The sequence below is a fragment of the Zonotrichia albicollis genome, chromosome 2 (assembly GCF_047830755.1).
Source record: "Zonotrichia albicollis isolate bZonAlb1 chromosome 2, bZonAlb1.hap1, whole genome shotgun sequence".
Lineage (NCBI taxonomy): Eukaryota > Metazoa > Chordata > Aves > Passeriformes > Passerellidae > Zonotrichia > Zonotrichia albicollis.
Window position 1 is genome coordinate 43,341,752 of NC_133820.1, and position 12,403 is coordinate 43,354,154.

General features: G+C 44.9%; 1 protein-coding gene across 6 annotated transcripts in view; it reads left to right on the forward strand.

Moving 5' to 3' along the window:
• The window catches only part of MYO7A (myosin VIIA), a 103,278-nt gene that overhangs the window by 11,425 nt on the left and 79,450 nt on the right, over positions 1–12,403 (forward strand). For all 6 annotated transcript variants that reach the window (XM_074534988.1, XM_074534987.1, XM_074534992.1 and 3 more), the window contains exon 2: positions 6,901–6,958. In XM_074534988.1, coding sequence (XP_074391089.1) covers positions 6,941–6,958 — 18 coding nt within the window. In that variant the 5' untranslated portion in view covers positions 6,901–6,940. The remainder of the gene's footprint in view (positions 1–6,900; positions 6,959–12,403) is intronic.

A 12,403-nucleotide genomic window follows, 5' to 3' on the forward strand; every position in this document is an offset into this window, starting at 1 on the left:
TGCAAGGGGCTACAAGAGTGCTGGAGAGAGACTTTGGACAAGGGAATGTAGTGATAGCAGAAGGGGAAATGGCTTTAAGCTGAAGGAGAGTTTATTTAGACTAGATAAGAGAGAAATTTCTTACAATGAGGATGGTAAGGCACAGGAACAGGCTGCCCAGAGAAGTGATCAGTACCCCATTGCTGGAAGTAGTGCATGTCAAGTTGGATGGAGCTTTTAGCAACCTGGTCTAGAGGAAGGTATCTCTGCCTGTGGCAAGGGATTTGGACCAGATGACCTTTAAAGGTCCCTTCCATCTCAAACTGTTTTGTGTTTCTAAAAAAGCTCTGAGACCTTGCAGCTGGAGAATGAGTCTCCATGGTCCTTTCACTGACTAGTGCAGTGCTTTGCGAAAGCAAACTGTATGGCACAGCCTGGAGCTGTCATCACAGCCTCTGATTAGTGCTGCAGCTCTTGGTGGAGGTACACACAGAGAATCACATGGCTTTCCTTTGCTTCTTTTCAAACCCTTCACAGTCTCAGCGGAGATCACCACCTCAGCATTTCATGGTGCCACATTTCCCAGCTTGTGGAAATCAGCAGTTTCAACCCAAGTCGTTTTATCTCAATCATTTGATACTGCTGGGAATCTGGTTGTTGAGATTTTTAGCTGGGTCAAAAGAAACAACATTGTTTGCATTTTTAGCTGATCCGTAGTCAGCCTGACCAATGAGGAGAGCTCAGCACATGGTTTATAAATGCTTGGTTTTCAGAGAGAAGCCATATTTTTCATATTTTTAATCTCTACCCAGGGTCTGTTGAAAATCAGACCCTATTTCTGGATACTGAAATCTTTGGCTGGAAGCAGTACCTACTGCACAGCCCCTGCCGCTCATCTGTCACTCATGTTGTGTAGATGACACCCTGTTTATTGGAGGTTTCAGTTACGAGCATCATTTCCCTGGGTTTCAGTTGCACTTGCAGAATGACAGACTGCCGTGTGCATTAGCACTGCACTTTCTTCCTGGAGCTGTTTGCACGGAAGAAAAAAAGCTCTAATGTACAGAAATGCAAAGTATGCAGCAAGGCTTCTCCTGTGCTGGGCTGTTTTACTACAGAAAGCTACTTTGGTACCTGTGGTCTTTTCATCCTGTAGTTATTTGGCTAATTGATTAGCAGGTTTTCTGTGTTCTTTTGTGTAGGAAAGGTTGTTTTTACTCCAGGTAGCTAGGATTTTATGGGTTTTGAGATTCCAGATCTGTAGGATGTCTGGAACATCCCTTTTTTGTAAAACACAAAACAAACAAACTAGCCAAACAAAGCCCCACCACAATTAAAGACTACCAGGTCTTCCCTGTGAACAACATCCGCCCACGAGAAGGAGAAGCCTGACAGGGAGTACCCTCAAATCTAATTAGCACTAATCCTGTGCCTTTCATCATTGTACGGCTGAGTGTTGCAGGAATAGCTGGAGAAAAAGCTGCACATCTCCTAAAAGAGCCTTTGCAGGCCATTGTTTAGTTGCACAGTACTGCACATCAAGGAACCCTTTTGAGGATCCCGGGCTTCCCAGGGGCTCTTTACCCACCCTGCTATCAGGTTTGCCTTTACATGTCAGCTTGCAGCTCTGCTTGAATCTGTCTTTTTCCCTCAGCTGTCCATGAAGATGGATTTGCAGCTGACAGGCAGGTAATTCTTTACACTAAAACATACCTCTTGTTTAAGCAGCTCTCTTAAGACCTCTCCTGAGACCAACATTCACTGGAAATCTGGTAATCACTCAAGTTCTGATGCAAAAGCTTTTCTTGAAGGCTTTTCTTGACCTTCACTGAATTTGGGTCAGAGCTTTTCCAGGAGAACAGGCTCTGTGCTGCTCATGGTGCAGGCAGAGCCCACAGGCAGGCTGTGTCATGGATGCACCGCTCACATGAGCAATGGTAATGCCAATGTTTTCTGCAGCTTCTTGCTATTGTGACCCGCCTTGCTGAGGTGAGAGCTTCCTGGCATTCCTCACGCCGTTTGTCAGCATGACCCCAAGCTGATCCGTCTGTGCGGAGGCGGCAATTAAGGCATAAATAAGGGAACTTTCTCAGCACCGTGGCAGGGAACCTGTGGCCAGGTGCTGCTTGCCGTGTCCCCACATCCCCACCACGAGATCTTGTACTGTTTGCTCACTAGCAAAAGCTCAGGGTGTGCTGTCCTGTGTGTAAAAAAAACAAAAACAGTGAATGCTCTGGGTGAATTCTCATTGCTTTTTATTGCCCTCCAGGCAATATCATTGCTTTCCATGGGAATGCACCTTTTCTCCACATTAAAGGAGACAATGGGTAGCAAAACCAGAGGCTGGATTTTGTTTTTCTGGAGGAGTTAGAAATGACAATTTCTTCTGGCAAGGATGAAGATACTTGTGCTACAGGAAGGGAAGGTGCAAGTGAATGGCCATTGCTGTAACACTTAGTCCAAAGCTCAGGTAGGAGAAATGGGGAACATCATAGTGTCATGGATTGGGTTGGGTTGAAAAGGACCTTAAAGATCATCTAGTTTCAATCCTTTTGCCATGGGCGGGGACACCTTCCACTAGACCAGACAAAACCCTCCATGTAGGCCCATGTATGTGGTCAGTTGTAGTTGGTAAGCTGTGACAGCCTCAGGGGAGAAGCTGAAGGCAGATAGAGAGGATGAGACTCTAGAACAAATTACTTAAATAATTTTTAACACTAAGACTAGTTTGAGCTGTAGCTAATTACCTAGAGAAGCAGTGAGTTGTCTCTGTTGAGAGCTTGCTCGTTGATCAAGCTAGCAGAGAAGATGAATGGCTGCCATTTCAGACTGAGGCCTTCTGCCCTGAGAGCCCTGCTGCCCATTCAGGGCTCCAGGAATAGTGCAAAAATACAAACTGTCATAGCTTCCCAACCATGCCAGCTTCCAGATGGACAAAGACTAGGAGGAGTAGTATGTAGGGACATTGCTTTCCTCCTTTCTGCTCGCTGTCACCCACAGTTAGAGATCCCAAAGACTGGCGGGGTTTGTCAGCTTAACCGTGATCAAGAGCCATTGTTTTCCTTCCTGATTGTAATCCTGGTTTCGGTAAGGACAAAGGTGCTTGTCTCTGAGGGTGTAGGTCTGACCTTTTTATTCACCATTCCTCAGATGAACAGTAAAATATGCTGGAAAATCCTTAATCCTTCTCAGATCCCTTGCAGGAGGGCAGGAGGTGAAAGCAGTAGCGTGCAGAGAGCACTGACGTGTTAAATCTCTTTGTGCAGCTAAGGTGACACACATTTCTGCCAGTCAAGTGAAGTGGACACAAGCTGAATGAAATTCTAGGTTTTTTACAATTTAAAGTGCACAAGGTGTTCTCCAAAATACAGGCTCTACACCAAGATGGGTACAGTTGGGGATAGGCATTGAATTTGAATGTTTACACCCCATAAATTAATTATTCTTTTTTTTCACTGTACTTCCATTTAGGAAAATCATTTAGGGTGCAGAACTTCAGGAGAAAGGAATCGATTTTACATTTAGAGTGAAATGCCTGAATTTCTTCTGACCAATGCTTAACAAGCATGTGCTCTGGAGGATTAGCACAGTGGAGTGATCCCCCAGGAAGTATGGCCAGTCATGTGGTTGGACTCCAGTGCTGAAGTGCCAACAAGGGGCACACAAGTGCCAGTTAAAGAGATTAGAGTAGCAACCCCCTTCTTTGCAATTGCAGCATAATGGCTTTGTCCAGGTTCCTCAGGCTTCCTCCCTCCAGAGTCAAAATCTGTCGGGTTCCTTTTGTATTGAGGATGTCCTCAGAAACAGGAAAGCCACAGTGGAGATCACTGTGGTGCAGAGCTCATACTGAAACACTCCTTGGCTTCTGTTGACCACAGCCTGCAAGCAAGAGGCATGTGTAGTTCTGTGTCAAACATCACTCTGCATCCAGGTATTTTAAAGCCCTTTCAGCCTCCCCCCGCTGCCTCCCTCAGATGCTCAGTTCAGATGATGCTTGACCAGTGATGGCCAGAAAGCTGCAATATGAACCATTTTTACAAAAAATACACATTCCAGAGGGTTGTCTCTGTGCCCTTGTGCTACATATGAGTGATTTGGGAGAGGTGCTGGGTATGTTTTGTTTAGCCCAGCTCATTTCCCAGACCATCTGTAGAGCTTCTCCCTACACTCACCTGCCAGCGAGGATCAGAGGGTCCAGATGGCTGTTTTGTTCCACCAGGGCCCTCCTGAATTAGTAGGCAGCTGATCTCTCTGGTGCTCAGACAAGCCCAATCCTTCTTATTGATCCCTGTGGGAAGAACAGGCAGGGGAGTCTGCCCCTTCCCCTTTGGGGTGTTCCCTGCTGAGCAAGCCATAGGGAAAGCTGGCTGTCTCTTGTCTGCAACCTCTCTTGCAAAGGCATCATGAAGGGACAGGATGCACTGAACAAGATTAAGCTGATGCTACACCTTCAGAAAATAAAAATAACCCACAAAAGATTCAGGGCACCAAAGTCCTGTTTAAAATCAGAGTGGATTTGGTATGTAAATACTCTTCCAAACCTGGCACAAGTTTTTTAAGATTATTCAGCATCACCACAGGCCAGGCTAAGCAGGATACCAACACGCCAGGTTGTTTTAATGCTGGGAACCCAGATAACCATGGAAAAGTACTTTGCTTCAGCAGCAGCAGGACAGAAACTGAAGGAGCATTTCTGAGGTGTGGATTTGTGGCTTTAGCCCAACCTGTGGCGTTGGCTAAACAGATGTCCCATGCATGGTTTTTGCAATGTGGACACCCAGTGGGGCCAGCTCACCTAGGTCACTTGTCTGATTAGCATAAAGTTTATGTCTGGGGTATTTAGGAGCTCCCTTGTTGGGCAAGATCTCTGTTTTTCAGAGAGAAAAAGGGAGGAAAGAAACTACTAGATGACTTGTCCATAGCAGATGTCCTTCAGCCAGGGAACTCCAACTGCTATCCAGCTGCCTGCTCCAGAGTTCAACACTGACCCATGATCATCATGGACAGACCTCTGAAGAGCCTCCCACAGTGCCTGCTCTGAGCCTGACTAAGATTTCACTGACTATTCCCAGTGGAACAGACTCTTCAGCATCCCTAGGCAGTCTGCCTCAGGGCTCACTACTTGGCAGGGTTAGAAAGTTATTTTCAATCCATGTGAATTAAAGAGAAGAGTAATAATTTAAAGTGCTACAGAGAAGGTTCAATCTTAGAATTAGGAAAAGTGCCTGGCAGCCTTTCAGTTATTAAAGTGTGCACGTGATTTTCCACCATTCATCTACCTTCTAGGAAAGGCAAAATTAATTCATTAAATATGGCCTGTGGCCAAAGTTTGCCTAGTGAGTATTTCCTAAAGAAGAGTGATCCCTTGGCTGCTCTTAGGACACCAGCTACTTTCCTAGGCAATGCAGAGTGTTTGTGGATCATGTAGATGGTTTTAGCTGATGGATCTTTTCATTAAGGTGGTTGAAGGCACTTGGATGGCAAAAGCCTACAAATTTCAGTGGGGTAGTTATCTACTTCATATGTGTGGTCTGTGAAAATGTAGAGGTGGTGCAGGCAGCCTGGTGAGGAAAAGGGAATAACTGGAAATTCTGTTGGGCCTTTACAGTCTCTGCAGGAGCTAATGGAAATAAATCCTGCCTTTCTAGCTAGGATGGGAACACCTGTTTCCCACTGCACCTGAGAGGCTAGAGAAAATTCAGCCAGCAGGATCAGCACAAAAGGCCAAGTCTGTACCTTGCTGAAAGGGATGCAAGCAGTTGCTGCTGGTGGGGAAGAGACATCACTTTCCTTGCCATGAGGAAAGTGTGTAGAGACACTGGCATGGGACATTACTGTACCTTTTTTTTGGTGAGACTGTCTCTTTGGGAAATCCCACCTGGAGATGATTGTGGGTAGGGTAGAAAGACTTCTCCCTCCCATCCCCCTGAGAAATGTTTGCTTTTTAGTGGGGAGAGCAAAAAAATCAAAGTTATGGCTAAAACTTGAAACACAGTACTTAAGTTTTTATGATGAGTCCAGAGTATTTTGCCTCTGTGAATGGAAATATCTAGTGTCCTGCAAGATTATCCTTCATCAGCATTCAGTGTCCAGTGTCCTGTGGGAATTGTGTCTCTGAGATCGAGTGCCTGTCCCCCTGCTTTTTAAGGCATGAGTATTTTTACTATGCTGGAAAACATTCCACACCAAAAATACAACTATTATTCATTGCCATGTAGCAAGGATGACTCACAGATTAAAAGCTGCAGAAATTCAATTATTTGAAAGCATTTTTCATTCACACAATCTCAACACCCCAACACACTTAATTTTGGGAGCCATGAAATGGCACTTGAGCAGCAAGCTCAGACTCAGGAGCAGCATGGGACTTTCCCATGTAAATCCCACAAATACACAATTTGCACAACAGCTGGAGCAGAGAGGGGAAATACTCAGTCCACTCCAGGTCTTAGTTTCAGGCTGTGCTAGGGGACTTGATATTTTCTTTCCTCTCTTGAAAGCAGTTTGGAGGAAAAGATGCAAACCCATCCAGCCATGTCACGTGTTAAGGACAGTACTTCCCGCCTCCACGTGCTTTAGTTCATACCCCAGGATCCAAAGACACATGTAATAAATCAGTATCAGAGTGTTTGCTGGGTTAATCCTTGGATAACTTTCTAGGACTCAGTTTACAAAATATTACTTGCATAAGCGACCTGCAGTCCCAGTCTCATTCGCCACAGTGCCAGCATTAATCTGGATGTATTTAGAGGATTGTCTCTCACTGTCTGGAATTAATATTACGAAAGCATTGGGAGTCTCAGTGCTACCAGCTCTCTTCCACACCTAGGGCTGTGGAAGTGCTGTAGGGTTGGGACAGTCCCCAAGCTGGGTCTCTTGAGTCGTAGGAGAGTCATTAATTGCTGACTTCTTTTGATTTAGGTCCATTCCTGGTGATTGCTGATGTGTTTATACAGGAACCATGGTGATTCTACGACAGGTAAGTGAATCATTCCTGTCTTCAGCTTCTCTAGTTTTACTCCATCGCCACAGGCACTAATAAAAATATATTTTTGGAGGGAACGGGTCAAGTCAGGTTATTTTTGTCCTTTCTTGTTTCCCTAAAAGGACTGTTACAAGATGCAGAGATACTCATTAGCCTTAATCCTTGATTGGCTTAGAGGAAATCATTACTCTGTGTGTGTAGTCCAGATTAACCTCGTACAATGTTCCACTTCTATTTTCTCATCTGGGATGGCCCAAAAGCAGCATGTGAACCCTAGACATGCAGGAGAATAAAACAACTTACTTAAAATAGGATCTAGTAAAAAATTGATTTTGAATTTCCAGGAACAATTCTGCTTTGGTTGTTTAGAAATAGTCTTTTTGTACATTTAAAAGAAATTGAAGGATGGAGCACCTCTGATATGAAGACAGTCTGAGAGAGTTAGGGTTGAGAAGGAGAAGGCTTTAGAAAGACCTTATATCACCTTGCAGTACCTAAAGGGAGCTTGTAATAAAGGAGAGCAGCTTTTATATTGGCCAGCAGTGATGGGACCAGGGAAGTCCTTTTATACTAAGAGAAGACAGGCTTAGATGAAATATTACAAAGAAATTATTTTCTGTGAGAGTGGAGAGGCACTGTCACAGACTGCCCAGAGAAGCTGTCCTATCCCTGGGAGTGTTCAAAGGAAGGTTGGATGGGGCTTTGAGCAGTCTGGTCTAGTGCAAGGTGTCCCTGCCCATGGCAGGGGGCTTGGAACAACAAGATCCTTGAAGTCCCTTCAGACCCAAACCATTCTGTGATTCTGTCAGTTGAAGAATGAAGTTGTGTAGCAGGTCTCATGTAGATTCTGCAATAATTTAGGGCTTCATATTGTAGTGTTTTCCCTTTGTCTGGGGTTAACGTGTCTCACTCTCAGCTTCTCCTTGCCTTATCTTGCCTGAGGAGGACTGACAGTCCCACCACGTATCCTGGGTTGGGGCTGCAGAGACTCGAGTGCATTTGTCAACACAGTCAAACATTGATTCAATACAGCAAATTTACCCAAGAATTTCGATTGAATTCTTTGTCTTGCTTGATAAATCTGCTTTTGTCCAGCAGAAAGCACTGGACCTTTGAAGGAACTCACATAGCTTCAGTTTACAGCAGTGACACAAAGAGCTGAGGATAGCTTTGAGTGGAAGGAATGCCAGAGATCTTGTGGAGCGACTGAAGTGCTTTTTATAGCATTTCCCCAGCCTGCTGGAGCCTGAGCCCAACAAAAACAGGCCGTACTTTGGTAGGAGTGTGTAGAAGCTTGGTTGTCCTTCCAAAGGCTCCAAGGCATTGGCCTCGTGCACAAACTGGCGGATGCAGTTAGTGGTGCCAAGGAAAATGGGTGTGGAAATTAAAACAAATCAGGCAAAAAGGTCAGCATAGCACCCTGTTACAACTCTGTCTAGGATGGTATCACTCCAGGCTGCCTGTCATGTCTCTCTCTGGGTGTTACCCTCTGTGGGTAAGCTGCTGGATCACAGTCTTCTGTACCAGTCTGAATTCACCCTTTGCGGAGCTTTAATCAAAATTGAGCACCTTGCTCATTATCTGAAAACAAAGTGTCTTGTCTAGGCAAGGCTGCAGCATACTTCTGTATAATTCTGGACACTCTCCCTGTGTGTTCAGATGCCAGGCAGTTGCTCAGAAATATCAGAGAAATAGGTTTGGGTTGAATTTATTGCTTGCTGCAAATATCTCTGCAGCGTGGATACAGTGAGCAAGGACCCCTCTGTAATTAAGTAAGGTTACCCAGTTGTTAGCAGGTACAGGCCCTTTGTGAAATCACACCATCAGAAGGTCCTTTCTGAGTCACACAGGAAACACTTTGCTCTCTATTGCCCTAAATACTGCTCTTTATGTGATGCTTAATTACAAATAGCAGCAATATTTGTGTTTTGCCTCCTTCAGTTTTGCTATAAGATTTTGGAAACATATCTATGTGGTTCATGACCTGTATTACTTTCCAAGGAGCTTTCTCTTTGTCTTTTTTTTTTCTCATTCTTTCTTGAATGTGCACAGCATGCTTACAGTCCTGCCATCCTACCCTTTTTTCCCCTGAAAACTTTCTCCAGCAAGGTCAAACAAACCCCAAATCGTCACCTGGGATAGATGAGCACTGAGCGTTTGGCCCTTGCTTCTTGGTTTCCACCCAGCTATAAATCCAGGAGTTTTGAAGATGAGCCTGTGACACTGTTTCTCTTCCATTCTCCCATCAGAGCAATCCATTCCAAGGAACTCCCTTAGGGAGAACTGAGCAGTGAGGGCAGCACACAGCTCCAGCGAGGAGGAGAAAGCACACAGAGCTTTCTGCCTGCCCTGCGTCTTCCACCCAGTAATGCAGAAGAAAAGCCAATATTGTTCCCCAGCAGGGGCTTGCAGGGAGCCAAACTTATCAGCTTTAGTTACTAGCAAATTACAAGTGGCAAGTCCATTTCCATGCACAAAGAAAGGGAAGATGGAAAAGGAGGGCTGCCTGAATTCCTGCCTTGGCAGCCTGACAAGCTAGTTTGGCTCCACAGCCCAGCAGCAGCTCATTCATGCACGTTCCCTCTGTTACTTAATGTAGAGATGTTTTTGGAGCTGGGCTGGAGACAGAGAGAGTGTGCTGGTCCTGCCCACAGCCTGGCCTGGAAAAGGGCTCTCCTGGTGGCAAATGGCAGCAGGCTGCTGCTTGCTGCATGGCTCTTGCTGCCAGATCCTTCTTCTTGCTCTTGTAGGCAACCCTCCCATAGCCCACTCTCAAATCCACGGTGCTGCAGATTTGCTGTTGCTGGGTCAGCCCAACAGAAATCAAACCCACCTATCTGCTGGGGAATAAAACATGCTGCAAAATTTAAGTATTTTGTGGAGGACCGAGTTCTGCATCAGGAGTTGGACTGGATGATCCTTATGCAGGATATTCTGTGATCCTGCTAATCTCATCCATTTAAGCTAGACTTTTCAGATTACTGTATCTGTGTTGCTGTAGGCACCTGACTGTGTCCAGACCATATGAAGAGCGCGGCTGCTGTTGCAGGTTTCTCCCTTTCTTAGTGTCCCCCTAACCTGCTCCTGCAATTAGAGGGAGAAGAGTGGAAATAAGAGCTAGGAGAAACAGTGGAGGCCTAATCCAAGCAGATAAAGGAAACCAAAGTTCAGCCAGATATTAAGGTCCTGAGGGATCAAGCACAGCAGATGCCTCACACTATAAAGTTCTTTTTAGTTCAACTGCAAAACAAGGAAGTTGTTCCAATTATTTTGAAACATTGCAGGAGCCAAGGCTTGGTCAGAGACTTCAGCTCTGCTCTCCTGGTTTGTCAGAGCTGCTGGGGAGGTGACTCTTGGGGGCAATGCCAAAGTCTCACAGTTTCCTTGCTCCTACCCATTCTGCAATTCCTGTGATACCTCTGGCATTTCTTTGGATATAAAGTCTGCAGTACAGCTTCAGCTTTAAACTCCACAAGGCCTACATGAACAAGACGGTCCTTAATATTTTCATGTTTCTGGTTTTTGAGGATATTTGTGGCATCCTGCTCTTGTGTCAGGATTGGCCTTTGGATGAAATTGTCCTTTCTCCTTCTTGCCAATTCTCAGTGTTTGTATACAGTTACTGTTTATTTTTGTACCCTTGGAATTGACCAAAATCCTACAAAATCATTTTCCCACAGCCTTTTAAAAAAAACTTTGTAGTCTGCTTGTGATGGCAGCAGCCCTTTCTTCACTATTCCAGCTTAATTTCTTCTTGTTAAGGCCAGAATTGCCCACTGCAATGCAGGTGAAGGGGATTTGTGCAGTTTGTAAATGAGCAGAAATAGATGTGACTGCCCAATGCTCCAGGAGATGTTTTCCTGTGCTGGGGGTAAGAATAGCAGAGACCAGGTTTTGAAATCTTTCACAGACATCTTCCACTTGGGCTGTGTGAGCACTGGCTTTACCTGGAGCTGACATACACTGTTTTGAGCACACATTCAGCTTTGCCAAGTGATTTATTGTGCTGTGTATTTTGCTAGCAAGGAGGAAGGGGTGGGAGAGAAAAACAATGATTTTTTAGGTCTGCTTAGGGTTCATCTGTAATCATGTTATTATAAAAAGCAAAGTGTAACTCTGCTGTTTGGATTCTCTTTCTCATAAACACTGAATAATTTAAGTCTTCTCCCATTTATGCCTTGTATTTGTCTGATCTATGAGTCTGAGGCTTCCCTGGATAGCTGTAACACTGCAGTGAAAAGTCCAGCACAAGCCAACCAAAGGGCACATTTGCATATAGATTGAAACATGAATCGTTGGGAGCCATTCATTAGTTGCAGTGCTCAAGACATTTGGCATTTTAACAGCTCTTTGCATCAAATCCTTTCTATCACGTTTATGGGACAATTAAAGTGCTGGGGTTGCTGTGTGCTGAAAATGAAGCTGCAGGCTGGGGAGATGTTCTTGCAGCGCTGTGGCTGTGGAATATAAATTGTGTGATGTCAAATAAAGGTAGAGCAAGCAATCTCAGCCCTGGCATGGAGACACCTTCTGAGAGAGCCTGTCTGAAATGCACTCATTCCTGCTTCTTGATACCTCAGGCAAACCCCCAGGATCCATCTTCCCTGAAGTGTATGCACTGAAACCTTCATCTATTTGAATTCAAGGCTGAGAAGGCTTGGAGTGAGAGTTGTTGTATGTGCAGCTGAGTTTAGCATTGCTTTTTTTAAGAGGCAGTAACAAAATACCCAGCCAATGGGACATTCATTTGAGGGTATAGGAAACTTCAAAGGACTCAATAATAAATTTTACCTTGACTCAGTCTTGGGGCCACATGTTTCCCCAGGGAGAGCTCTTGCAGAATAACTCATATATCATCTTGTCTTACTTGATGGCAACTTCTCCATGACTGTCAAAGCTCTTAAAGATGCATTTAACTTGCTGAGACCTGTCATCTGGAGCAAGAAGGGAGGAATTCAGCTCCTCAAACTGTCCCTTTCTCTAAACCCTCCAACACATCATAGCCTCAAGTTGTGCCAGGGGAGTTGAGATTGAATATTAGGAAGAAATTCCTTCACCATAAGTACTGGAATAGGCTGCCCAGAGCAGTGGTGGAGTCATCATCCCTGGAGATATTTAAAAGATGTGGCACTTGGGAACATGGTTTAGAGTGTAAGGTTAACGATTGGAGCTGATGATCTTAAGGGTTCTGTCCAACCTAAATGTTTCTATAACCTGACCCCGAAGAATTCTCACCGTATTTACATGTTTTCTGTAAAAAAAAAAAAAAAAAAAAAAAAAAAATCCTGTTGTGAATCTTGGACCTCACCTGGCCACACTGCACCAGCTGGTGGAGCTGGGGGCTGCCAGCGCATCTATCAATCCCTTTTTCAGGAGTGAGGTTTGGGGAGGGAGATTAGAAATCCTTCCCTCTCATCCAGTCTACATCTTATCCTGCTG